This window comes from Leopardus geoffroyi, chromosome A1 (assembly GCF_018350155.1).
Source record: "Leopardus geoffroyi isolate Oge1 chromosome A1, O.geoffroyi_Oge1_pat1.0, whole genome shotgun sequence".
NCBI classification, from domain to species: domain Eukaryota; kingdom Metazoa; phylum Chordata; class Mammalia; order Carnivora; family Felidae; genus Leopardus; species Leopardus geoffroyi.
Genome location: NC_059326.1, coordinates 17,431,650 through 17,458,515, shown reverse-complemented (window position 1 = coordinate 17,458,515; position 26,866 = coordinate 17,431,650). Strand labels below are relative to the sequence as shown.

Sequence of the window (26,866 nt, the reverse complement as noted above, 5' to 3'; positions counted from 1 at the left end):
TGCTGTTTTATTCCTACATTTAGAGGTTGAGACAAAGTATCTTACAGGTAAAGGACCAAGGCCAAGCTGGGCTTTTAAAAGAAAGCCTATCAAGGGGCGCCTGGGTGGCGGAGTCGGTTAAGCGTCCGACTTCAGCCAGGTCACGATCTCGCGGTCCGTGAGTTTGAGCCCCGCGTCAGGCTCTGGGCTGATGGCTCGGAGCCTGGAGCCTGTTTCCGATTCTGTGTCTCCCTCTCTCTCTGCCCCTCCCCCATTCATGCTCTGTCTCTCTCTGTCCCAAAAATAAATAAACATTGAAAAAAAAAAAATTTAAAAAAAAAAAAAAAAAAGAAAGAAAGCCTATCAGGGTTCTCAGCAAGTCTGTAACTTTTTACAGCTTGTCCATTTGGACCACCTTGTTTTCCCCTCTTTGGTTTCTCAAGTTGGGAGCTCGAATGGACTTACCCTGCAAAATCTCCAGGATTCTCTCAGTCAGATGTAATGTTCCTACAAGACACGCTTAAGGCCTGCTGACACGCTTGTATCAGTTTGCACACTTGTCTCCCACTGGACTAGATGCTACTGAGCAGGCTCACACAGGTAAGTCCTGATTCTTCCTCTCTGAATCTTTAGGAGCTAGCATCCTGTGGGTACTCATTGATCAAGAGCCCATCTGACTTAATCGCTCAAAACGTACATTTTATATAAGGTGAACAAACTGGAGGTTTGTAGTCCTTCACATTTAGTTCAATATATCCTGCAAAACCCGTTTTTATTCCTTTCCCTCTTCCTCCCAGGGAGGATTAGTCTACCTGGGCAAATACCTACCTTATGGTCTTAGTCCCTCTTTCAGATCCCATTTTTTAGAATTACATTTCCTTCGTTAAAATAGCCTTATGCACTTACAAGTAAAACTAAGTCATGAGAACAGCAACAAAACATATGGTTCTGAAGGATATAAGAACAAATTCTTCTCATCACTAGATCATGGGAAAATGAAGAAGCAAATACTGGTGCCTGAACGTTATTTGTAAGGACATGACAATGAATTTGAGAATCTGAACTTCCACTTGAAACATCTCCGGGAAAAGAAACATTATGAATGTGTGAACGAAGGAAAATAGCCCTCCACTGGGACATATTTTTGCACTTGCTTTGCTCCGATTTCTGCTACATAGACTGCTCCAGTCTTCCCGCTGACATCTAAGAGATGAGGTAAAACCTGGTCTGCTAGTTGGATTGTGTTGATCACGGAACAGTTGCCAATGCTTCCCACTGGGGGTGCGGCCACCAGTAAGACCCTGCTGAGATTCAGCTGGGCTACGATCACGTACTTCCCGTCAGGAGTAAATCTAAGGACAGAGACATTTTACAGAATAAATGTACGCAAGATCAATATAAATGTTGACTTCTTCAACATTTTTCTCCCCTACAACGCTTAACAACAATAGGCACCTATACTTGCTGGAGGTTGCTTTCGAGGAGAATTTAAGTTTGTCTAATTCTGTTTATGAGGGAATAAAGATTTGTGAAGGTAGATGTAGCCAAAGAATAGCCTGAACAACAACAAAAAGTAATACGCAAGAACCACACAAAATGAAACTAATGGACAGGAGAGTCGGTGCTAGGCTGACACTACAGACTCCAGATTTCTATTTTCGTTCTGTGTTTAAAAATTCACCACATGTACCCTGAGGGTGAAAGCTGTAGGGGGTCCAGCATATGTTATCTGACACCCCGACCCCACAGTGCACTGGGACTTTAACTGCTTTTCTGCCTCTGCTTGGGATCTGAAATATGGTTATGTATTCTCTGCAAACTTGTTTCTGTTCCTTTTCCACCTTCTGAAAATAATATTTTAACGTTTCAGCTAGCTCTTCAGAGAAGCAAACATAAATCAGATTTAAAAAAGCATTAAAAAAACAACAAAAAAAGAGGAAAACGTTACCTGACTGAAGAAGGTCCCTCTTCTGTGAAACAATTATTCCATGCTCCTAACCACTCCCCAGTGTCTTTATCAAACACTTGAATTCTTTTATTTCCTCGGTCAGCAACCCATACCTGAGAAAGCAAAAAAATGTTTTTTGGAAAAGATCCACATATAATGAGAAAACAAAAAGAGAGAGGGGCGGGATGGATGTTTATTTCTACTAGTTTCCCATACATCATCACATGCGGTACTCAGAGGGCCTCAAAGAAGGTAAGCCCTATCTTCAGACAGGAAATTAAAGTTCGGAAAGTTTAAATCCCTTGTTTGAAGTGAGCTTCCAATATGTGGGAGAGCCACTTTAGGCCACCTGTCTCAACTCAAAGCCCACACACAGTACCCTGCCCGCTCTACCAAGCACCCGAATAACAAGAAAACCGGAGTCCTCCATCATGATGCGGAACGTGAGCAACACTGAGGAGGGACAGAATTCATCCATTCCTCTCACAGGCATTCACCTTCCGGCTGAGTACTGCCACCCTGCCAGTTCCAGGGCTAGGTTAGAAGACAAAAAGAAAGAAACACAGCCTTGTTCCTCAGGAGCCCAGGCTAGGGTATTCATGCCTATTGCAGTATCACTAAACATCCACCTGCTATTTAGCAAGGCATGTCCAAAGTGCCAAGCCACTGGAAGAGGAAGCTTACAAGACTTCAGTAACTTTTAAGAATGACAGTAGGCTAACGACAGGTTTAATTCCGTTTTGCTATAGGCTGGTATGAGTTACTAAGGAAACTACTGTCATAAAACAGGAGAGTAGATTCACGTTAAATGGCATCTCATCTACTATATCTGATACATGCAACCTACAGCATACGTACAGTGAAATCATTTTATGACATGCAGCTAGGATTATAGAGGGGTATGTAAGAATGGACTGGAAATATGGGCCTGCCCCACTGACGTCTACCTTCTTCTCCTTTCAGGATCTTGGGTTTGTGGATTCAGGGACTGTTTCTTCAAGGTAACCCTAACTATGTATTTGTCAGTAGGTTTGAGTTTCAGTAGCCACTAAATTCATCTACAATAAGACACAAATAAACTGTTTCACTTTAGAGAGGTTGTTGATCTCTATGTAAGGCAATTTCTCAAGACCTTTTCCTGATTCGTGATTCTTTAGTAAGGATGGATTTCCTTAAAGATTTTGGGATTACTGTCTTAGATGAGTGACCAAGGAAGAAATATAGTTTAGGTCGTAAGATGGAATAATACTTTAGATTGTTAGCGTTATCTTTCCTACTGAACAAAATCTGAGAAATCTTGTTTAAGAAACACTGGCAAGTTTACCTCTGGACCTAATGAACTTTTCACATAGGCTTGGATGATGACTGAGTCAATCACATAAAACGTTCAGAACAGCATGACTGTGGTTAAAACACAAGTGTGCGGAAATGAACATTCTCATTTCTCATCATTCAGTAATGCCAGAGGATGTCCATCAATGTTCTCCAAGGCCTCTCGAAAGGGCACTTATCACTGTGGAGAATTTACCAGGGTCTAAGTCTTGCCTGCTCAGAAACTTGATCTTGTTCTTATCCCACAAAGGGAGAAGTTAACCAGGCTCAGCAGGGTAATGTGTTTAAAACCAGAATTCCAACTTTCTAGCTCCCCATTTACAGACAAAATTCACATGTTCAGTTATCTTCCTATCTACACTGAGAACTACCTGAAGATTTTATGATTAAAACATTCTCATTTTGTCTACACAGGAAGCCAAATCACAATCAGAAGGTTGCTTGCTAAACACAGAGCCAGAAGTGGAAACGGATTAAATTTCTAACGGTATGAAGCCAAGATTGTCTGATGCATCTACTGTGTGTGTAGTAAGTCCTTTAGTCACTTCAGTTACATATAAGATGACCAGTATGTGCCAGACGCCCAGATATAAAGCAAAAGAGACTCAGTACGTGCCCTCATACAGCCTACACTCTGTCAAGGGAGACAGTTAATTGATACGATAGTGTGACAGTTACTATAATGGGGGAAGTACAGGCCACTATAGGAAAACAGGAAAAACTAAGGTAACATTTTGGGTGGGGTTTGTTTTTGGGAAAGTAACCCCAAAGAAGTGGTATGTATGCTTAAAGGTGTGCAAAAGAGACGGGTGGGAAAAAAGAAATGGGTTGAAATGCGTCAGTTAAAGTGTTCTGTTCCCCACACTGGAGCTAGTGAGAACAGAGCTTGCCAAGGTGGCTCTTGTTTTCAAGCTTCCAAGGTTAACCTCTCCCTTCTCCCTTTTGGTCAACATATTCTAGAATGAATTTAATTCTAAAGTTAAAAATATATTCAGGGGCGCCTGGGTGGCGCAGTCGGTTAAGCGTCCGACTTCAGCCAGGTCACGATCTCGCGGTCCGTGAGTTCGAGCCCCGCGTCGGGCTCTGGGCTGATGGCTCAGAGCCTGGAGCCTGTTTCCGATTCTGTGTCTCTCTCTCTGCCCCTCCCCCGTTCATGCTCTGTCTCTCTCTGTCCCAAAAATAAATAAACGTTGAAAAAAAAAAATATATTCAAACACATCGTAGTTTTCTTAGTGGGAGGGTGACTCATTTCTTCTTCAGGTTACTTATGTTCTATTCCTTTATTTGTTCCTTCTACCTTTAAGTGACATAGAAAATCTATTTTGTTCATTTTTAAATATTTGGGGAACTCTCTCCAGTATGGGACCCAAACATTTGTAAGAGTACGTGGGTATACCCAGCCCCAAAGGAACTGCCCAGACATACCCAGATACACACAACCACAAACATTCATACGTAATTTATACGTCCAGAAACACACATGTGCACCAAGATCCATATATATATAGGCCCATACACCAAGACACACACACACACACACACACACACACACACACACACACACACACACACACACATATTTAGATACACAGTTCCAGATACAACGAGAGTGTATTTTTTACCCGACCAGCCGAATCAACTGTAACGCTGTGTGGTATGTTGAACTTGGCAGGCCCTGTCCCCCGTTCTCCATGCAGCCAAAGTATCATAAAATCTGGACAGTGGTAAACATAGTTGGTCAGAGCAACATATAGAATACCTGACACATTTGCATGTTATATTTTATGTTTTAAGTTGCAAACAAACTATTCAATTATACCTCCAATTGATTATGCTTTACTGGCTTTCTGTTTGTATACCACTTTGTTTAATTCTTATGCTTTACCAGAAAAAAAAATTCCTTCTCTGTTTCAAGCAGTTAATCGACTTCTTTAATGACTTTCTCCACTTGAATCTTTTATCACTCAAAACCACTGCTGTGATTCACGTCAACATCTCCCTCAAACTGATACCCCTTCCTAACTAATCGGTTATTTGGCATTACAATTCCTCTGAGCTTAAAAATTCACATTGTTTTTATATTCTGTCTCCTTTACTACCTCTACCCCTATTACCTCTACCCCTAAAGATATGCCCAAGCCCGAGTCACAGGTACTCCTGTATCTGTAAATGTGACTTTATTGGACACAGAGTCTTGGAGATATAATGAAGTTAGGGATCTTGTGAAGAGATAATCCTAGATTTAGGGTGGACCCTAAATCCAATGACTAGTGTCCTTGTAAGAGAAAGGAGAGGGAGATTTGAGACACAGACACACACAGAAAAGAAAGCCATCTGAAGACAGAGGCAGAGACTGGAGATATGCTGCCCCAAGCCAAGGAATGTCTGGAGCCACGGGAAGCCGGAGAGGCAAAGAGGGATTCTCCTCTCGTGCCATTAGAGGGAGCATGGCCTGCCCATTAGATTCAGACTTCTGGATTCCAAAACTACGAGAGAAAACATTTCCATTTAAGCCATTTAGTTTGTGGCGATTTTTTAAAAAAGATATTTAGTTTTGAGAGAGAGAGAAAGAGAGAGTGCACGAGCGCAAGTGGGGGAGGGGCGGAGAAGAGGCGGACAGAGGATCCAAAGTGGGCTCTGTGCTGACAGCAGCGGCCCCAAAAGGGCTCAAACTCATAAACCTCGAGATCGTGACCCGAGCCGAAGTCAGATGCTTAACCGACTGAGCGACCCAGGTGCCCCGTGGCAATTTTTTTTGTCACAGCCATTCAATCTGTCTCCTGAGTTTGGTTGTTTCTTTCATAGAATTTTTTGAGTCTTGCTTTATCCCTACGTCACCTCCCTTTAACTATCACCAGCCAAACTCAGTTACTGGGTGATAAGCTGACTACACAGCTTCCATGTAGGGGTTTATATCGTGTCCAAATGACAGCGCTTACTGCAAATGTATCTCGGTAGAGTGTCTATTGTAAACACTGCTTCTGTAACGTCACCTTCCCACTAAAAAACCTCAGACATTTTAAAGGCAAAATTATGGCTTCAAAATTCTTTGATAAGCCTTCAACATCCCAAATCGTACTTTCTACTATTCAAAAATTACATCCTAAGCTCCTTTCCTGGAAAACTTGCTAATTACCACCTGTAGACCTTGTGTGATGGAGCTTGTGAACGTTCCTCCCATCTCCCTTCTCCTCCCACCAAAATGTAGTTCAAGAACTACTTCTTTTAGGAACCCTTGCCCTACTTCTCCAGTCAACAGAAGTTTCTCCTCCTAGTCCCATTTTACTTTGTCAATACCGCAGAGTACCATTTAACGGCTTCATCTGAAATAGACCTGCACCTAGAATACTACTGAGGACACAACCACAGTAAAATACAAACACAAACTTTAGCTGATCGTACTGAAGGATACCTCAGCTCTGGGATGTCAGGTTCCCAATCTCCTTATTCTGAACTGGACAGGATAACCACTTACTTCTTGAGCCCACTATAAATCCCCAAAGTGCTTCCAGTTTCATTCAAAGCAAACGCCTACCTTTTGAGAATTAAGCAAGCCTATCATCAGCACCATTTATTCCTGGCCATCCCATACATCTCACTTGAGCCCTTTACACACAGCTTCACATACAACATGTAACAGTTATGATATTTACCAAGTATCAAGCAAACTAAAGCAATGCAACTTATTGAATAACATTCTTATAATGCCATGCAAAGCTAAGCCAGGTACCTTGGGACAATTTGATCAATCTATTATTCAATCCTCCATCTCCATCCACGATGTAAATATCTCCTGTGTCGTCTACATACAATTCTGCGGGGTTATCAAACTGTAGGGGAGTCAAACCAGTGCCTTTCTTGCCTGGGGTACCCAACACTTGAACAAGATCACCAAAGGAATTGTATTTTTTAATAGTATGACCATAGGATCCTATAAAGATAAACACACACACTTCACAAATACAACCACTGTCCAAACATTCACGTTTTTCAAGTAAGCAGAGAGCAAAAATGTACTAGAATTAAACAGTTAATTGAGCTTCTTCATTAGTTACAACCAAACTCATTATGAATTAAAATCTCAGGTACTCCTAAATAAGTAGATTCTAAATTCAAGTAAATCAAACCAAAACAATTGGCTCCTTATACAGGAAGCTTGTGATGCTAAATTATAGGTAGATCATTTTCTTTTTTATCATAAATACAACCTTGAAGGAGCATTCCTTGCAAAAACAAACCAAAAAGGAAGTGGAAAAGGAACTTATATTTGAAAATCATTATTTCAATCACATGCACTCAAATTTTAGTAGGTCAACAAAAAGTGCACTATAATACAGATTTTAAAACTACCCTTTCTCCTAGTGGAAACAAGTTCAAATTCAACCCATTAACATTTTTTTCCTAAGAAGGGAATAAATCTTCCCAAATTGTTAGTATCATATCCTTTCACTTACATCAAGACTTCTTTGAGTGGAAATTCCTTACAAGCAAAAACATAAAGTATTAACAAATAGGAAAAAACCATGAAGTAGTTAAGAGAAATCAATTTGAAGGCATACCAAGACCAAACTAACTGTTAGGCATTCAAAAGATAAATCGGATACACTGAGCTTACTGGAAATAAAGTGAATCAAACTTGCATTACAATTCTAACTTAAAAAGTGTATTTATTATTATGCCTCATTTGAAAGCTTGAGTTAGTTTGTAGCAATAATAAGAGAACATAATATTATTACAGAATGCAACCTTCAAAGTTCCTAAAAAATTGGCAAAGGACACAGAATACCAGTGGAAAACATTCTTGTGGGTTTTTTTTTTTATAGGCTCATTTACAGCCATATTTTTATTAAAGGAATGTATTTCTTCAAAAAATGGGAAGGAATATAAAGTGTCTCCAGATTTGTGCATGAAAAAAAACAGCTATAACGGAAAGAATGAAGAGGTCATGTGTGTTCTTTTTATTTGTGGGAATCAATGAAGTATTTTATAAAAAAGGATCACATGAATGGAAGAAATGAAAAACTAAAGGCTTTTAACAGTAAATTCTGAAAAAAAGAGAGAAAAGAGCCATATTTCATTACAGTATTACAATGAAATCAGATGCAGTCTAGATTTTTTTTTTTAACCAAAATCTTACAATCCAAACTACATTTTGAAATGAATGGATTATCAGCTGAAGCTCAGAAATCTCTTGGGTTCTGGGAACAAATGGTAATAGCACTTCTAACAAAAACTGAGAGTTCATTAATTCCAAAATGGCATCTGAACTAGCCAGAAGTGAAGAAACAGGATGTCCTTCAAGCCATGAATGTAACTGGGCCAAAGAATACTAGAAGCACTGTCTTTATGATCCCATTCATTCTTGAGATCCTGAAATTATCATCACAAGTCATCTTTGGTACTATCTTGTCTTAAGCCACAATAGTACGCAAACAGTTATCTCTGAAACCATTCACAGCTATAAATTCAACTGTGCTTGATTTACAACATACTCTACTAAAAATGTTTTTTGGAAGGAAAATTTCAGACATGCTGCAGTAGGTAGGATTTCAGAAACATTAACACCAGCAGTTTCTGCAAATCTTGCATTTTGGGCCACAAAGCAGTTCTGGTTTCTTAGCACGATCTCTTTTGAAAGAGAACTGGTAAAGGAAAATGAGATTTTACTAACTCTCAGAGATTGTTAGTTCTGTGGCTTCACGCAAGAGGTGTACATTTAACCTGGGAGGAGCAGCTGATGTTTTAAAAACTGTAAAAAAGGACCCCTGATAGTCTCACAACTGGTGCTACAAAGAGGAAAAGTCCCTTGACAAGTTAATGGAAGAATCACAACGGTAGCCTTCTTGTTAAATGTCTTGACTCTACGGAAGTACAATATAAAGATTTTTAGAAAGAAGTGATTTCACAAGTCATTAAATTATAATTATATTTAGCAACTCTTGATTTTAAAGCATACAAGCAAGAACATGGGCAAAAATATGATTTCTAGCAAGACAATTTAATAGATATTACTACACATACCACTTCCTACATCCGTGATCCAGACAGACTGTTCATGTAGTGTACTGGCTGCAAATATACCATGAGGTGTGTCAACTGTATAATTCCAGGATCGTAGGAAATATCCATCCTCTGTGAACACTAATACCTTTGGGATGTTATCCCCTCTCTGAAGGTATATAAAAATAACTGCTTAGATAAGATTATTTTTTAGGAAGTAATCTTTATTTTGGTAGAGAAAAACAACAATTAAAGGTTAATTGAGAAATTAATAATGCTTAAAAACCATCTTCAAAACCTAACAGTATTAACTATTACATTCAAAACCAAAATATTTACTCAAAACCAATCCAAAAAAACCAAATTTCACGATTACCATAATGTAAACATACATGGTTACTTAGTGCAGCAAATCAAGAAGCTGTTTCCTTTGTATTCATAATTTTTTTTTTTTAATCCCAATTTTACTAACCTGGGCTACGTAAACCAATCCGCTGAGGGAGTCAATTGCAACACAAAATGTTGTTCCAGTAAAGTATTCTGGACGATTAGGCCATCCCACATCCAGCCGGTAAAGAATTTCCTTGGTCGTCCAGGAAACTTGAAAAGCAAATTTCCTTAAAACCTTAAAAAAAAACAAAAAAACAAAAAAAAACAACCAGATTAAGATTCAGTTCACTCTCTAGGTTAAAAAAATAAATAAATAAATGTTTATTTTTTTTTATTTATTTTTTTTTTAACGTTTATTTATTTTTGAGACAGAGAGAGACAGAGCATGAACGGGGGAGGGTCAGAGAGAGAGGGAGACACAGAATCTGAAACAGGCTCCAGGCTCTGAGCCATCAGCACAGAGCCCGACGCGGGGCTGGAACTCACGGACCATGAGATCATGACCTGAGCCGAAGTCGGACGCTCAACCGGCTGAGCCACCCAGGCGTCCCAACAAATGTTTATTTTTAAGCATGCCTTGACACCTGATACAGAGGTGTTGAGTCTGCTGGACAGAAATGATTGGGGAATGGGTTTATACGTCGAAAGACCAAGGGGGCCACAATACAAACCTGCAAATTATTTGGAGACGTAGTGGGGTCTGGGGAAAGAAAGAACACAGAGAAACGGCGATGCATCATATACAAACTTTTAAACCCGAAGAGACAAAGCAGGACGTCGGCAGTTCGGCCCGGGTGGGGGTTTTGAGACAAGCCAGTGCGGGAGCCAGGGCCCGCCACCTCCACCCCACAACAGCGGCGTCGCCTCTCAACGGTGCCGTCCACACACCGGACAGACACGTCTTCACTGCTCAACTCACCGGTGAGCCACAAAAACGCGAATGCAAAACCAGTAATGCAAGAAAGAAGCCAGCGCCTGCCAGGCCGACCCATAATCTCGCCATGACGAGACGGAAGGGTCCGCAGGCGGCTGGGGGCCACCGAACGCTCTCAGGTCCACGCCGTTCGTCGCCGCATAGGGCGTCGGCCCAACCTCGGGGCCGAAGCTCGTATCTCCAATTCCCTCTCCCTGGATGTGCGGGTTTTGAAAACCCAGAGGAGAGCACAGAACGGGGTGAGAGAAAATCAGATCTCGGGTAGCGGTTTCCTGGTGCGTTCGGGGTCCACGCCCTCAGGTCACGCGGCTCGGGCTGACCCACTGACCACCCTTTTCCGCCCCTTGGGGCGGTCCACACTGCGGACTTCGCCCGTCAGCCAAAAATAAGGGTATCCATAGATATGCCTTAACCTCTCGACGTTCATTTTTTTTTAAATTAAGATTGAAAAATCACAACCCAACACACGCAAACCCGCAAAATAGAAATGTGGCTCTCAAAAAATGATTTTCAAGCTCTGAGAAAGATTTCGGCTACCTCCGATTCTGAGGAATCCAGGCATTTGCTGTAGACACCTACGTTCCCACACCAGGACCCCTCCTTTGGCTTTCGGGAAAGAGAGGCCTAAGCTCTCGGCGCAGAGTTGGGTTTACAGGGGCGCGACGAGCTTCTTTAAAGGCCCCCAGGAGCCGGTGGGAGCTGTAGGGGTAACCAGGAAGGGCTCTAGACGCCGTGGGCGCCGCGGTATTCGGGAGTCCCCCTACCGGAGAGTGTGGGCCCCCTCGCCCGGCTCCCGGTGCTCTCCGGCTGCCGGCCCGCTCCCGGAAGCCGTGGCAGCTGGTAACAAAGAGCCTGCCCGGCCTCCGCTGCCCGGGCTACGGGACCCAGGAGCCAGCGCAGCTGCTGGGGTTGAACGCAAGTCGGGCCATGCGCCGCGGTGAGGGGCGGCGGCCGGCGGCCTAGGCGCTGGTGCGGGTTGAGAGGCCGGTACCTCCTTCTTCGCCGCCCGCAGGATCCGGGGCGCAGGTGCATCTGCTCTCCCGGCCGCTCCACTCGGGAGAGCGGCTTCACGACCTTTCCCCGGGTGCGCCTGGCCTTCAGTTGCAGGGGACCGAAGCTCAGCTCCGGCTGCCAAGCCCTGGGCTTCTTTGCAGGACTCCGAGAGCACCGGACTCTTCCCCGAGGTGTCCTGAAGCTGAGAAAGTCTGGCGGTTTTTGCTTTTAATAAAAAGTTTTTATAAGTGTCCATTTTTAGAAATTTTTACAGAGTTTGAAGTACTCTCTACCTCTTTGCATCCTTTTTCTTGCTCCTGGAGTCTTTCCTCCTCAGCTATAAACGTTTTTACTATTAGAGCAGACCAGGGATGAACATTTTGTGATTGAAAGTGCAACTGTGTAAAACCACGTCGAAACTAACCAAGATGGACAAAAAGTCCTTTGAAACGGTGTTGGATGAAATTAGAAAGGTAATTTCACTTAATGCCTTAAATCAATCTATGAGCTACGAATTCTCGTAGTTAATTCTCTTTGAAGGACTGCGTGCCGATGGTGCAAAATACGAGTTTTAGGATTGCAAAATTGGTGGGAATTTTAATGTACACTACGGGAGCTTGTATCGCGATATATTTCACGATACAAATAGAAATTAAGTTGCTAAATTTGACGATCAGTGCGGTATTGTGGAAAATATATTCAAAGCATACTCGTTCGGAAGCCGGCTCTACAAATCTAATAGCTCTGTACTTGGCGGAAAAGTGATTTAATATTTAAGTTTTTATCTCATGTTTCAGTAACCTAAGACTGACAATTAAGAGATAATACGTATAAAATTTCTTTAATGGGAGTTCTCATGGCAGGTTTTTCAAATCTGAAGATAGGCTATGTGTTGCCTGGACGGACACAATGTCCAAATGTATTAGGTTTAAAGTCATATTCTTAGGAATGGGCTTCAATAACTTGAATTTCAACACTTTTTTTCTTCCTGTTTTCTAAGTTTTTGCTTCTTTTCGAGGCTGTTGTATGTAACCTACCTCCCAGAATGAACCAAACAGCAAAAATATTTGGAATGTAGCCTTGAGCCCAGTAAATACTTAAAGCACAAAAGTGTTTACATAATTACATCTGGAAGGACCATCTGTACCATTAGTATGCTAATACTGAGTGTTTTGCTTAGAACTTCTGGCCATTTCCAAACCTTTAAGACCCTTGACTGACAGGGTAGGATTTGTTACTTTATGCTCTGGTGATTGATTTATTTCAGCTTATGAAATGAATGAAATTGCCTGTAGACATGCTGTTTTTCTGCATTTTCTATAAAGCAAAGTGTTAGTTTTCTTCATCTGTCCTAAAACTGTTTTTCAAATTTGCGTATTAGGTTAAATTTACATGTTGGGTGATATTGAATGTTGTTTTTGGTCAAAATTTCAGCTTTTGCAAATCCAGCTTGTCCAATTAAAATTTGCAATAAAATGTCAGGTTGTCAACTATATGTATAGAATTTGTAACAATTTATGAGCTGATATTTACTGTTTATGAGGAAGTAATTTGTGGGTTCAAGTAGACCAAGTAGATTTCTACTTTTGGAAGTTATAGGGTGCAATTTGCAAAATCTCTCCCTTCTATGTTGTGAAAAGATCACACACACACACACACACACACACACACACACACACACACACAAATACTAATGAGGGGAATAGGATATTTTCCAGAGATCAAAGTCATACATGAGATAGCAATTTACTTTCTTATTTAAATCCTTATTTTTGGTCTGCAAGCAAATTAGATATATCAGCATTGTCTTAAGTCTGTTAAAATGGGATAAAAACATAGGCATATCTAAATGAGAATTACTATTGTTTTTTAAAAAAATTGCTTTCAGACTTTGTAGATATAAATTGGTTTAAACCAGGTAATCACTTCCCAAGATTACATCTCAACAGTAAGAGGACCTTACCCAGAGTCGCATTCTCTCTTCCTCACTTCCCTTTTCAGTGAAAAACTACTGGGCAACCTGGATGTTTCTTTCAGTAAACTGGTCATATTTTTCTCCTAGCAAAATGATATATATACCAAGTACAAATATTGTTTTATAGTACAAAGGGTTTACTTGATTTTTAATGATTAGTAGCTACCAAATTATGGTTGTTTCCATCTCTAAGCTTAGCAAACAGTTGCAAGGACAACGTATGTGATTTCAGCTGGTTCTGGATAGTGCTGGGTCAAGACCACCATACTTTCTCTCTGAACTTCCCATTGATAGAGGCCCTGTGAGGAAAGGAACCATAACTTAGTACTATTATGTGTCAGATCTACTATTGACTATTTTAATTTTCACAGTAACTCTGAGGTGGGCAGTGAATGTTGTTCCCTTTTTATGGTTAAAAAGGTTCTCAAGCTAATTAAAATGCCTTTCAGAGGCCACAAGGCCAGTTAGTAGCAGGCACACAGATTGAATTGAGGGCCCTTTTTGGCTCCCTGGGGTCTTAACATTCCAGTGGAAGTACTGAGAACCTGACCAGACCTTGTCATTCATGTTTCTCTATCACTTAGCACATAATAGCTGCTCAATAATTGATGCATGAATGCGTGAATAATGTTTGATGTAATTAGGCTTCTTAAAAATGACAGTTTGGTTGAATTTGGGATGTTCTGAAACTCATAACATTTACAGGAATTCTGTATGGAATTTCTATTAATGTCAACGCTTGCCTATTACAGCTTTGTTCCTTTTCCTGGTAGGAGTGAGTAGGGAGACTCAGGAGGTTTTCCTGCTGTCTCAACGTATCCCTTACTGCATGGAACCTGGAAAGGTAGAATGTCATGTCACCCCAGTGATTCCGCTGCCTGTGCTGGGGCTGAAGAAGGGCTGCCATGTTGCTTAGGCAGTTTTGACGTCTGCATGTTACTATTTAGCTTACATATGCTAATGCTGTTTTTCTTTTTCCTTTCTTAGGCTGTTCTGACAGAGTACAAATTAAAAGCAATTGAATATGTGCATGGATATTTCTCTAGTGAACAGGTATTTGTGTATACAAAGATCTTTTTTCACTCTGATGTTCTGGTTAATGTCTATTTACTTGCTGGTCAAGTTCAGAATTGCTTTTAGTCTGTTGCTGTATTTATTCAGAAACTTTAGAACCTTTCCATTTGGGGAGAAAATTTTACCTAGTGTATAGTTAGAGTACTTTATAAACATACCTACTTTCACTGCAATATCATATATTAACTTTATTTTATTTTTTGTTTTAGAGAGAGAGCACGAGCCGGGGAGAAGGGCAGAGAGAGACAGAGAGAATGAATGAATCTTAAACAGGCTCCAGACTCAGTGTGGAGCCCAATGAGCGGCTCAATCCCAGGACCCTGGGATCATGACCTGAGCTGAAATCAAGAGTCAGACATTCAACTGACTCAGCCACCTAGGCGCCTGTGTTAACATTTTATTTTATTTTATTTTATTTTATTTTATTTTATTTTATTTTATTTTATTAATTTATGTTTATTTAGAGAGACAGATAGCAAGTGGGGGAGGAGCAGAGAGAGAGGGAGACCGAGAATCTCAAGCAGGCTCCGCAGCTGTCAGCATAGAGCCTGACATGGAGCTCGAACTCACGAACCGTGAGATCGTGATCTGAGCCGAAACCAAGAGTCAGACTTAACCAACTAAGCCACCCAGGTGCCCCTGGTAACATTTTAAAATTCAGTGTCCAAGACCAGTTTTCAAATATTTATTCTGAGCACAGCATCATGAATTTATAAATTTCTAATGGTAAACATACCCAAATTTGTACAGTATTTATAAGTCAGTAATTACGAAATTGACTACATGTTAAAACAAAATGTGGTGTTTAAAAGTAGTTTCTGTCACTGCCGGACAAATAATGTTTTAAGCATGGTAGTTTAATGAAAACTCATGCAGCTTTAGGGGGAGTTTGCTAATTTAAAAAGTGTATGCATATGTATGCATACCCACAACATACATAGAGAGGCCTGATTTCTGAGGAATACTTAAAAAACACTTGATAGAGAAATAGGGCAGAAAGAGAAATGTGCATCTGGAGAAGAGTTCTGGGAAAGGGTAAGAATGTGGAGAGGGTAGACAGTGGATGAATCTGTAGGTGGAGTTAGTAAATGCTCCAACTTCTCATCTGTTATCTCAAGATTTTTAAAACTTGAGGTTTGGATCACTTTAAGCCTACAGAGGTTTTGACTCTTAAATGCCTAAAAGCTACTTTACAAATTGCATGCATTGTATTGCTGTCTATTTAGTGAGTGTTTTTCAGCTGTCCCATTACTTTTCAAAATCACCTTAATTTAAATGTTTTACAAAGATTTATAATATCTCATAGATAATAACTTTTCTTCTTTTGAGTATATGTGTGTGTGTGTGTGAAATTTTGTAGAAAACTTCCCTTGGTGGTTATTCCACTTTGCTAAAGTCATCAAAAACTTTAAAAAACTAAAAGCTATTTTTTTAAGTATGACCTTCTAAGCCTTCTTATTATATTGAAGGTTTTTCTTCCTATCTCAGATGTGATAGCAATGTTTTTTTGGTTGGTAAAGGGGCAGGTAGCATTTTCTACGTGTATGTATAGTAAAACCATTATTCCCGTAATAGTAAAGAACATATGCATAATACTCATTTGCAACATACACATCACTTTATAAGGAGTGAAAGTATTTTCTGCTCTTCATATACCACTCCAGTCTCTAGCATTAATTTTGCTTTGTAGAATAATTGAAACCTTAACACATTAATTCACAAACCCAGATTTTATTACTCCCTCTTTGAGTCTTTTTTTTTTTTTTTTTTTTCTTTTCTTTTGGATTTCCCTTGGAGGCAGTGAAAAGGGTGGTGGTGACTATGCAGGAACTTCAGTGTTGTGACCTTGATGCCCTCCTCCTCTTTTATAAGAGATCTCGTAGTATCTCCCTCATTCATTTGAAATTCGCCTGTGGCAGTAGTGGTGGGAGAGCCTGGCTAACTGTTCCCCAAATGCCCTACTGTTTACAAATTGCTGGAGTAACTCATGGTGATTCTGACACTTTTAGGGAATAGATCTGTGGTGTAAATACGAGATCCGTGCTCTTGAGATTCAAGGAAAAGAGCAGGAGATAGCAGACCTATTCTAAGCTACACCACTGAACACCCTTTTGTGATTGATTAAAACTCACTCTCCACTAAATTTTTAGAGTTTTCCATTCGTAATACAGCTGACATTTATCTCCATCTAGTACTTTTTCATTCTCTTTTCTTTAGGTACTTTGTTTTTCCTGTATTTTGTACTTTTTGTTTATTTCTGTAGCAGCGCTGCCCCAGTCTCTGTGACGATCAAAATGTTCTCTTTTTGCACTATTCCTCGTGGTAACTACCTACTTCACATGGCCATTGAGCACTTAAAGTGTGATTTGTGCCAGTAAGGGACCGAATAGTAATTCAAAGTACTGAAACAAATCTTGTAGAAATGTTGGCGAATACATATCATTAGAGCTAAAGGAGTTCTTTGCTTTTTCAGGTGGTCGATTTACTGAGATATTTCTCCTGGGCTGAACCTCAGTTAAAGGCAATGAAAGCATTACAACATGTAAGTAACTTACTTTTCTTTAGAATGAAGAATTTAAGTATCTTGAATTCTCCCCTTGTTTTCTATAATTGATCTCAGGTTGTAATTTGTTTGCATTAGAAAAACTAATCCTAAGTTTTATTATACTTTGATTAATCAAATAATTGTTAAAAAAATTAAGACTCCCCAAACTGTGAATTTAAATTGTATGTACCTTATTAAGTTGTGAACCATAGGATCCTAATTGGCAGATTGGAAGAGAAAATATTTATAGGCAAACAAAACATAGAATTTGAATTTTCTTTTTTTTTTTTTTTAAAGTTTTTTTTTTTTTTTTTTTTTAATTTTTTTTTTTCAACGTTTATTTATTTTTGGGACAGAGAGAGACAGAGCATGGACGGGGGAGGGGCAGAGAGAGAGAAGGAGACACAGAATCGGAAACAGGCTCCAGGCTCTGAGCCATCAGCCCAGAGCCCGACGCGGGGCTCGAACCCACGGACCGCGAGATCGTGACCTGGCTGAAGTCGGACGCTTAACCGACTGCGCCACCCAGGCGCCCCTGAATTTTCTTTTATAGTTTATTTCTTTTGAGAGAGAGAGAGAGAGTGCAAGCAGGGGAGGGGCAGAGAGAAAGGGGGAGAGAGAGAGAGAGAGAGAGAGAGGGAGAGAGAGAGAGAGATAGAGAATCTCGAGCAGGCCCCCCTGCTGTCAGCCTGGAGCACAGTGCAGGGCTTAAACTCAATAAACTGAAATCATGACCTGAGCCAAAACCAAGAGTTGGACGCTTAACCGACTGAGCCACCCAGATGCCCCCCATAGAATTTGAATTCTTATTTTTTTTAAAGCTTATTTATTTTTTTGAGAGAGAGAGACAGAGCGTGAGTGGGGGAGAGGCAGAGAGAAAGGGAGACACAGAATCTAAAGCAGGCTCCAGGCTCTGAGCTGTCAGCACAGGACCTGGCTTGGGGCTCAAACTCATGAACCACAAGATCATGACCCGGCCGCTTAACCGACTGAGCCACCCAGGCACCCCTAGAATTTGAATTCTTAAGTGTTTTTGTGTATGTCCTTCAAATTTTTGATATCTTTATCCTGTTGTATTTAGTTTTAGAACAGTAGATAGTTGGGTTTATATTTATAATTCTTTAGACCAACACTGTCCAAATGGAACTTCCAGCGATGATGGAAGAGTTCTGTATCTCTGCTGTCCAGTCTGGTAACCACTGACCACATGTGGCTTTTGAGCACCTAATGTGTCTGGTCTGCCTGTGGAACTGTATTATTTCTTTCCTTTTAATTTAAATAGACACATGTGCTTAGTGGCTACTGTATGGCCAGCACAGTGCTGGAGCCTAAATTAAAGGAGACATTTAAGTCAAACAGTATCTGGCTATGTAGGAAGATTCTCCTCGGAGGATCAGGCACGGATAGCTTTAAGGAAATCTACAGATCCTTAGCTTCCTAAACTAATTTGGCAAAGAAAGTGTCTGGATGTGTTAGTGTTTCTCCTCTTGAACAATTTTTTTTTTTAACTTTATAAAAAAAAGGTTATCTCACCCATCCGCCCGTCACCCCAGGGTGAAAATCTTTTCCCCAAGGACCAAAGAGACCAGTAATTTCCTCAGAGGGAGAGCAAAGCAGAGAGGTTTTGTAAGAAATACTGATGGGGACCTCACCTTATTTTTTTTTTTTTTTTTTCAACCTTTATTTATTTTTGGGACAGAGAGAGAGAGAGCATGAACGGGGGAGGGGCAGAGAGAGAGGGAGACACAGAATCGGAAACAGGCTCCAGGCTCTAAGCCGTCAGCCCAGAGCCCGACGCGGGGCTCGAACTCACGGACCGCGAGATCGTGACCTGGCCGAAGTCGGACGCTTAACCGACTGCGCCACCCAGGCGCCCCTCACCTTATTTTATTAAGACAAAAAATTCATGACAAAGCTCTGAGGCCTGCTTACTTGGACCTACCTTAAAATTAAAATTCTAAGGTATTTAGAGGCGAAAGGCTAGCATGGGCACAACTTAATGAGTCCAGCCTTTTCTGACAAAGTCAGTCTGATTTGGTTGTTTTCACAGAGGACTAATCTTGACAATTAGGTTATACAATAGACATTTTCATAAATGAAGTGAACTAAATCAGTAGTTCCAAAGTTTTTACAAATATATAACGAAGATAAATAAATCAATTTTTGTAAATATTTAAACTTGTAGCATAGTTTTTAGATGTCCATTTAAAGACTTGCAAAAGGGTATATAGTTAAGCCAATTCTCTTGGTGCTAACCTGGATAAAATTGTCTGAAAACCACTGCTCTAAATTGTAGGAATCTAGGGGCGCCTGGCTGGCTCAGTCGGTTGAGCGTCCGACTTCGGTTCAAGTCATGATCTTGTGGTTTGTGGGTTCGAGCCCCGCGTCGGGCTCTGTGCTGACAACTCAGAGCCTGGAGCCTGCTTCGGATTCTGTGTCTCCCTCTCTATCTGCCCCTCCCTCACTCACGCTCTCTCTCTGTCTCTCAAAAATAAATAAATGTAAAAAAAAAAAAAAAAATTAAATTGTAGGAATCTATTGGGCAGTGATTCTAAATGATCTGGCATTGTCTTTCCTTTGAATTTCATCCACTGTTAACATAAATCTGTAAATTGGCTGAATCTTATCTTCAAAAACAAAAGTACCCTAGTCAAATTATGTAACATTGCACACAATCTTGGAGTGTCACGGTGCACGTTATTGTAAGACTCCTAAGAAAGTTCGGCAGTAAAGTTCTGTTTAGGGGTGCCTGGGTGGCATCTGACTCTTGATTTAGGCTCACATCATGATGCCACGGTTCATGGGGTCAAGTCCCGAGCAGGGCTCTGCGCTGACAGTCCCTGTTTGGGATTCTCTCTCTCCCTCTCTGTCTGCCCCTCCCCCTGCTCACACACGTGCACACTCGTGCTGTTTAACCTGTCCTTTCCCTACCTGAGGGGACTCTGCTGTCACCCTGTCTTAGTAACAGTATTCAGCACGTGGACATCACTTTAGGAATCCCTGATTATAGACTACTTGGTGTTCTAGCTGAGGAATGTAGTTTTTTTTCTAACTTCTCAAGCCAAGTATTTCCCGTATTTATAAATACCCCCTTTTTTATGACCTTTCTGAGAAAAGTAGTATATGTAAGTATTTTTTTCTATAAATGAATCCACTGAGAAATGATAAGAAAGAGTGCATAGGGAACTTAGGTCTTCAACTGAAATGGTTATATAGAAAAAGCCTGAGTTAAAGTCACATGGTTGTTAGGGCTTACTTTTGAGTAAGCAGTTTTACCTCAAATATTTACATTAAGAACATTTAACCATGTTTCCCTAAAAAAGGCAATTTCTGGCATGAAAACTTGTCATGTTGAAAACAACATTATTTTTTATATTAATAGAAAATGGTGGCTGTTCACCCAGCAGAAGTGGTCCATATTCTCAATTGTTTCACCTTCAGTAAAGACAAGCTAGTTGCTCTTGAGCTGTTAGCTTCGTAAGTATTTCATTTTCTTGTTACTTCATTGGAGAAAATTTGGAAAACTTTTTAAATCTTTTTTAACTCATTAGTGTGTGTTAGAATTTTCTTAGCAAATGGAACTCTAATAAAATCTGTGAAAGTGTAGACTGAATTTTTATATCTAAATATCTAGTGTACTTATTACACATGGTTATAACTTAGAGAATAACAGGCCATACTGAGATTATTTATTTGGTTTGTCCGCATTTCAGTGACGTCCATTGCCTTCCTACTCTGAATAGTTTGAAAGGCTTATTGAGAAAGCTACGGGTTTGTGATTAGGTTCTGCCACATTCTGATCAACAAGTTTTTTTTGGCTTGATATGTACTTATTCTTTATGGACCTTATTTTCCTCGGGTGTAAAGATAAGGATCTCACCTACTCGGTAGGATATGTGAACTTTTGATACTGTAAGATATGTGAAAGCACTCAGCGCTGCATGGAGTAAGTGACTGTGATGAATGTCAGCTCAAGGAGAAAAAGAGCCTGCTGTTCTGCAGGATGGAACAGTCTGTAGGTTGCTGTTTATTTCGAGCACGTGCATTTGGAAGTGCTATAAGGGACTTATAACATATACCATATAACATATGGGACTTACAACCTACAAGTGTTTTGTAGATGTGCACAAAAATACAAAATTAAAGCACAAGGTAAGCTTCAGTTTTAGATCAACCATGACTCTTATGCATTTGGCCACATAGGTTTTTTTTTTTTCTATTGCCTTAGATCTCCTGCTACTCCTCGTGAGGGGACGTTTTCAAAGAATCTCAGAATGGTCCTCTTTATTGAATTACTTTGTTACTTTTAGGTAACCAGATGAGCCTCAGCTCAGTTATATTTATCAATTTTATGTAAGCATGTTGTTTATATTCACCAATTAAAACGAAATAATCACTTTTCTCCCTGTGTCATTGGGGAGAAGCTTACTCAGGTAGAGTTGTATGGTAAAGATTGTGGCCTTTGTATTGTATGTCCAGGTTCTTAAAAGCTAAATTGCATTTCCTTGGTAGAAACATTGTTGATGCACAGAATTCTCGTCCCATTGAAGATTTATTCAGGATAAATATGTCTGAGAAGAAACGGTGCAAAAGAGTACTTGAACAGGTAATTTTCTCAAGATTGCTCTATAAATAGAACACTGGGTTCTTCTGAATGTTGATGAAAAAGTACAGTCTTATTCCCGTGTTTCTGTGACAAATGACCTGACTGCTCTTGTGCGATGGGTCAAGAATGACAGCCCTACAGTCCATGGAGGATGAGAGCTGGGTGAAGGGAGTACTGGCGGATGAGGAAATGGCTTGAAAGTGACCTATTCAGCTCCTCAGCTTAAGCCTCAGTCGGTATTTATTCTCCATCCCCTAGTAGCTTTGCCATGCCTCCAAGCTTTTGCCTTTAATCTTCTGTAATAGTGAATGTGATGTTTTAAATTTGTATTGTCATCAGTCTTTTTTTTTTAACTTTAAAGAAAAAATTTTTTTAATGTTTATTTATTTTTGAGAAAGAGAGGGACAGAGCACGAGTTGGGGAGGGGTGGGAGGGCAGAGAGAGAGAGGGAGACACAGAATCTGAACAGGCTCCAGGCTCTGAGCCGTCAGCACAGAGCCCGACGCAGGCCTTGAACCCACAAACCACGGGGTCTTGACCTGAGCCAATGTCAGAAGATTAACCGACTGAGCCACCCAGGTGCCCCTCATTGTCATCAGTCTTACATTAATCAGATCTAAGGGACAGATAATGAAGCAAAATTCCAGTTTACTACTTTAAAATCTCAAGAATGGAAGAAGTAGTACTTATTGAAACCGACTTGATTTGTCACTTAAGGTATTTGTTTCTTAACATCGTGATGGCTGGAAACTGAATTAATGACTAAAAACCCGCTTGAGGAAGATGCAGACTCCTCTCCTGGGGCCTGACTGCTGAGGCACATTAAATCTTGCAGCCTCTGCTAAGCTCAGAGCCAGCAGAAAACTTCGCCTTACTCATGAATTATTGGAGCAGAAGCAAGATCTGAGCCCACAGTTCTAACGTTAATAACTCGTTCATTGGTTCTCTTGACGAAATTCTTTAAGGCACACTGCATTTACTGCCGTTGTTTTCTTCCATATAAAGCGTTCTGATCAGGTCACTTTTCCTTCTCAGAAGTAACATGGGCCTGAGTATTCTGTGGAATAGGCTGTCTAGTCCATGTAAGTTAGTACAACTTCTCTGGAAGGTAAACTAGGAGAGCCTTAAAGTGTTCATGCCCTTTGACCCCAAAACTCTATTACTAGGAATTTATTCCAAGGAAATAAATATATACCAATTTGTATATAAGGGTATTTACCCTGGTACTATTTATAAAAAGCAAAAATTGAGATAATTTTTAGGGTGGGATTATATAGCCAATTATATGTGTTGTGAGTGAATTTATAAAACCAATATACTTCTGCAACAGAATATGTGACATCGTACGTAGCTGTAAAATACAGCCATATATAACTTCATATCCCTGTAACATAATATGGGTCTATTGGGATATATGTCGCCTAATGTAGTGTTTTTCATTCATTTAATATTTATTGAGTATGAATTCAAGACTGGTTAGTGTACCATTGTAGAAGCTGAGAATGCAGTAATAAGCCAGAACATCCCTCAGTGTGTCTCATGACTATGGAACACTATGATGAATGCAGTTTGCCCAGATATCTCTTGCTTTTTCAACAGTACAGCTCTTTGGATACCCAGTGTCCCTCCCATGTTACTTGCTTGTGTTTTCTTCACCGAGTTACACGTGTCTTCAGAGCAGACCCATGTCCGTGTCATCTGTTGCTCTCTTTGCCTCGCCTGTAACATAAGCTTGGCATTTGTAGAGTTGGACGATGTTATTTCTTGGTCATTGGAGAAATGGGACACGTTAAATAGTAAATGAACTTTTTTGCGCACAATTTGCAAAACCTCCTGTGGAGATACCTTTGTGTAGGAGTCTGTTCGTTGTGACTAATAGAAAGCTAATTAAACACGTTACCGCTTGAGTAATTCCATTGAAATAAAATGATTTTCCTAAAGAATTTTGGTCATGTTCACTACTGTAAGTGCTGATGAATGTATGAACAGATTAATGTGATGCTGTTCCTCAGTTCATGTTTTTTAACGGGTCTTCCTAATACCCAGAATACTTAGCCTATGAGTTTGTTTTTTGTTTTTTGTTTAACTACCCTCTTTTTTTGTTACAGGCTTTCAAGGGGGGCTGCAAAGCTCCTCATGCCATGATATCTTCTTGTGGAACAATCCCAGGAAATCCATATCCCAAAGGAAAACCTAGTCGCATAAATGGAATTTTCCCAGTAAGTATATGTTTGTGACTATGGAAACTTCTTGTGGCTAAGTATGAAATTTAGCACGGTTAAGATATTTAAAGAAAATACCAGTTGATGATGCTTCTACCAAGGAAAGGAAATTTATTGCGTTGGCAGCTTAATTCATGGATTCCTTACTGATTGAAAGTTCAGACTACGTTAAAGTACGCGTGTCAAATGTATAGAAAACAAGCCAAACAGAAAAGAGGATGAGTTTGTTTTGTTAGAAGCGCTTATTTGCACTTAATAAAGGACCATTTCTCATATTCTCAGTGTTCCTCAGTTTCACAATTAAGTGTGTTTGGAAAATTATGTGCAATGTTTCCTTCCTGGAGAGTCACACTGCATGCTAAAGGCCCTGAGAAGTCCTGTAGGAAAAAAAATTTGTTTTGATACCAACCGGTGTTCCTCAAATGTCTTTATAAGATAATCTTTTCAAAGAATGGTATATTTTCATTGTGATATAACAAATAACCCTAAAACTCAGGGGATTAAAACAGTGGATTAAAACTCTGGATTAAAAAACAGCCTCTCTCAGTGGGGAGAGGCTTAGATTGGTTCTGGCTCAGAGTTTCTCATGAGGATATAGTCATCAGAAGGCTCCATTAGAGCTTGAGACTCTGCTCCCAAGGGGATTCGTGTACATGCCTGGCAAGTTAGTGTTGGTCGTTGGTGGGGGTCTTTGTTCCTTACCATAAGGACTTTCCTGTAGTGCTGCTTGAATACCTCATGACCTGGTAGCTGACTTCCATCAGAGCAAATAATCCAGGAGAAAGCAAGTGGAAGCTGTGTTATTTCTTAGGACATAGTCTTGGAAGTCAAATTGCCATCATTGCTGGAATACCCTATTTGTTACACAGGTCAGCTCTGTTCATTCTGGAAGGGAACTTCACAAGGGCATACAGGATGTGGGGACCTCTGGGAGCCATCTCGGAAGTTGGCTTCCTTACTAGTATGTACCATTTAGGGACACACCCTTAGGAGGATGCATCGTAATAGTCTGTCCGCTCATTCTGATCTGTTAATAACAGCAGTCTTGAATGAGGTCTCATTTATTCTTGCGTAATGTAAACTATCACACTTAATGCTTATTGAGAACATCATTTTTTATCATCTATTTTTGATTGTAATATAGGTACTCTTTTTGATCCTTTGACTGTTACACATACCTAGGCATGGAAGTCTTGTTTCTGGTTGCTCCAGTTGTGGAGGGGAAAAATGAAAACCTACTTCATTCTGCTCTCCTGTCATCCTCATGTGTATTGCGTGCTTCTGGGTGCCTGTACATGTTGTGAGGGTTCTATGGCAGAGGAAGGCTGAGGACCTTAACAGGGTCTTAATGCCAAGTCAGGATTGGATCTGGAATCCAGGTCCTTACCCTACCGTGTTCAATCCTTTTCTTCAGTGTAATACTGTGAGGGATTTGTTTTGGTTTTGCTTTGAGGTGATTTTTTTCTTTTTAAGTCTCAATTCTTTTCTATTTATTTATTTGCTTACTTACATACATACATACATATTTATTTACATATTTACGTATTTATTTAAATAGGGAACTCCCTTGAAAAAAGATGGTGAAGAATGTACTAATGAAGGCAAAGGAATAGCCGCACGGATTCTTGGTCCATCTAAACCGGTATGTGTAGAGAAGAAATGATGAAACAGGTCTTAACTCTTACATGTAGTTTTCTGCCTATCCACAGCAGACAGCATAAATTCTGTTTTTGTGTTGTAAAGTTTAGAGTATACCAGAAACTCCAGGAAAGTGAAGGGTCTAGGGAAATAAAAAAGCATAATTAGTTAACAGCGTTAAGGGCCATTCTGAGGTTCCATGTTTTATTTCAAAGTGAGACCAGTCAAATTTGTTTTCTTTTGTTTCACCGTCCCTATTCAGCTGTTCCCTTGCAGGAGTGGAGTCTGGAGACCTTTAAGGTTGTGGCCAAATGAGTGTTACTGGTGAAGCAAGAGCGGAGCCAGGAGGCTGAGGGTATTTTTAAGGGAGTGATTTTAATGATTGGTTAGGATATAAACTAAACCCACAGATGACCCTGCAGGTTGAAGGATTGTTCGAGTTGAAGTGGCTGAGGCCTTTACACAGCTGTCTTGTGGTCCCTGCTTGTTTACATGACAGGAATTCCAGTGGCAGTTGTTTATAGCAAAACAGTCATAGATCATAGTCCTTGCACAAGACTAGTGCATCTTACCGGGCTGCCGTGTATGAGAGCTAGAAAGAATCTAGGTCTTTTACTACCAGTGGATGCCCTCTGCCTCAAGAGCATGAGTGCGAGATTCCCTGAAGTGGGGTCCCTCTCTCGCTAACTGTAGTGAAAAATACAACGTTTGGCATAGCTTCAGATACCTCTGGCTTTCTAGAGACCAGCTGAACTGTAAAATAAAAGAGTTGAGGATTTCAAAAGGCAAGAAGACCAAAACACCGAATTCATAGTCCCCCCAATCCACGTTCTCCTGGAGTTGTCAGAGTGCTGAATGCTAACGGATATAGTGCTTTTTTTCCCAAGGTGACAAGAGGGTAAGAATGATAACATGAATCTCTGATGAGTTTAGGAGGATGTTGGAAGTTCTTGGGTAGCCAAGGCTCCAAAACCTAGCGGAATTCTTGTGTGACAGAAGAGGGGCTAGGAATTCTCACATTAACCTCTGCTGGGTCAGAGAGGAGTTTGCTATTTTGGAGAAGATCTGACCCTTCATGAGAGAGGATTTAACACGGAAATAAAAAACACCTCTACAGCAGTCTTTGGCAGCATCTGCCTTTGGAAATTATAGGAACCACATTTATTAGAGCAAAGACATTTCCCTCATTTTGTGCCGCATATCGGTCCAGTAGCCTTTGATATGCTGGAG

General features: G+C 40.3%; 2 protein-coding genes across 5 annotated transcripts in view; one reads left to right on the top strand and one right to left on the bottom strand.

Annotated features, from left to right (window-relative positions):
- Window positions 1–367: 367 nt before the first annotated feature.
- NHLRC3 (NHL repeat containing 3) lies at window positions 368–10,920 on the bottom strand. Of its 4 annotated transcripts, XM_045474880.1 has the most exons (8): window positions 10,569–10,917; window positions 10,321–10,349; window positions 9,732–9,884; window positions 9,281–9,428; window positions 6,990–7,190; window positions 4,882–4,973; window positions 1,928–2,040; window positions 368–1,331 (listed from the first exon to the last, which is right to left on the bottom strand). In XM_045474880.1, the coding sequence occupies exons 1-8, from the start codon at window positions 10,639–10,641 to the stop codon at window positions 1,076–1,078; spliced, it is 1,065 nt and encodes a 354-aa protein (XP_045330836.1). In that variant the 5' UTR covers window positions 10,642–10,917; the 3' UTR covers window positions 368–1,075. The 4 variants fall into 4 exon arrangements, with proteins under 4 accessions (XP_045330836.1, XP_045330826.1, XP_045330817.1 ...); XM_045474870.1 differs by having other exon boundaries at window positions 6,990–7,136; window positions 10,321–10,920; XM_045474861.1 differs by having other exon boundaries at window positions 10,321–10,919.
- Window positions 10,921–11,185: 265 nt separating this feature from the next.
- The window catches only part of PROSER1 (proline and serine rich 1), a 28,373-nt gene continuing 12,692 nt past the window's right edge, over window positions 11,186–26,866 (top strand). The window contains exons 1-7 of the mRNA XM_045474850.1: window positions 11,186–12,049; window positions 14,539–14,604; window positions 17,099–17,167; window positions 20,553–20,647; window positions 21,683–21,776; window positions 23,885–23,995; window positions 25,557–25,640. Of these exons, the coding sequence (XP_045330806.1) occupies window positions 12,005–12,049; window positions 14,539–14,604; window positions 17,099–17,167; window positions 20,553–20,647; window positions 21,683–21,776; window positions 23,885–23,995; window positions 25,557–25,640 (564 nt within the window). The 5' untranslated portion in view covers window positions 11,186–12,004. The remainder of the gene's footprint in view (window positions 12,050–14,538; window positions 14,605–17,098; window positions 17,168–20,552; window positions 20,648–21,682; window positions 21,777–23,884; window positions 23,996–25,556; window positions 25,641–26,866) is intronic.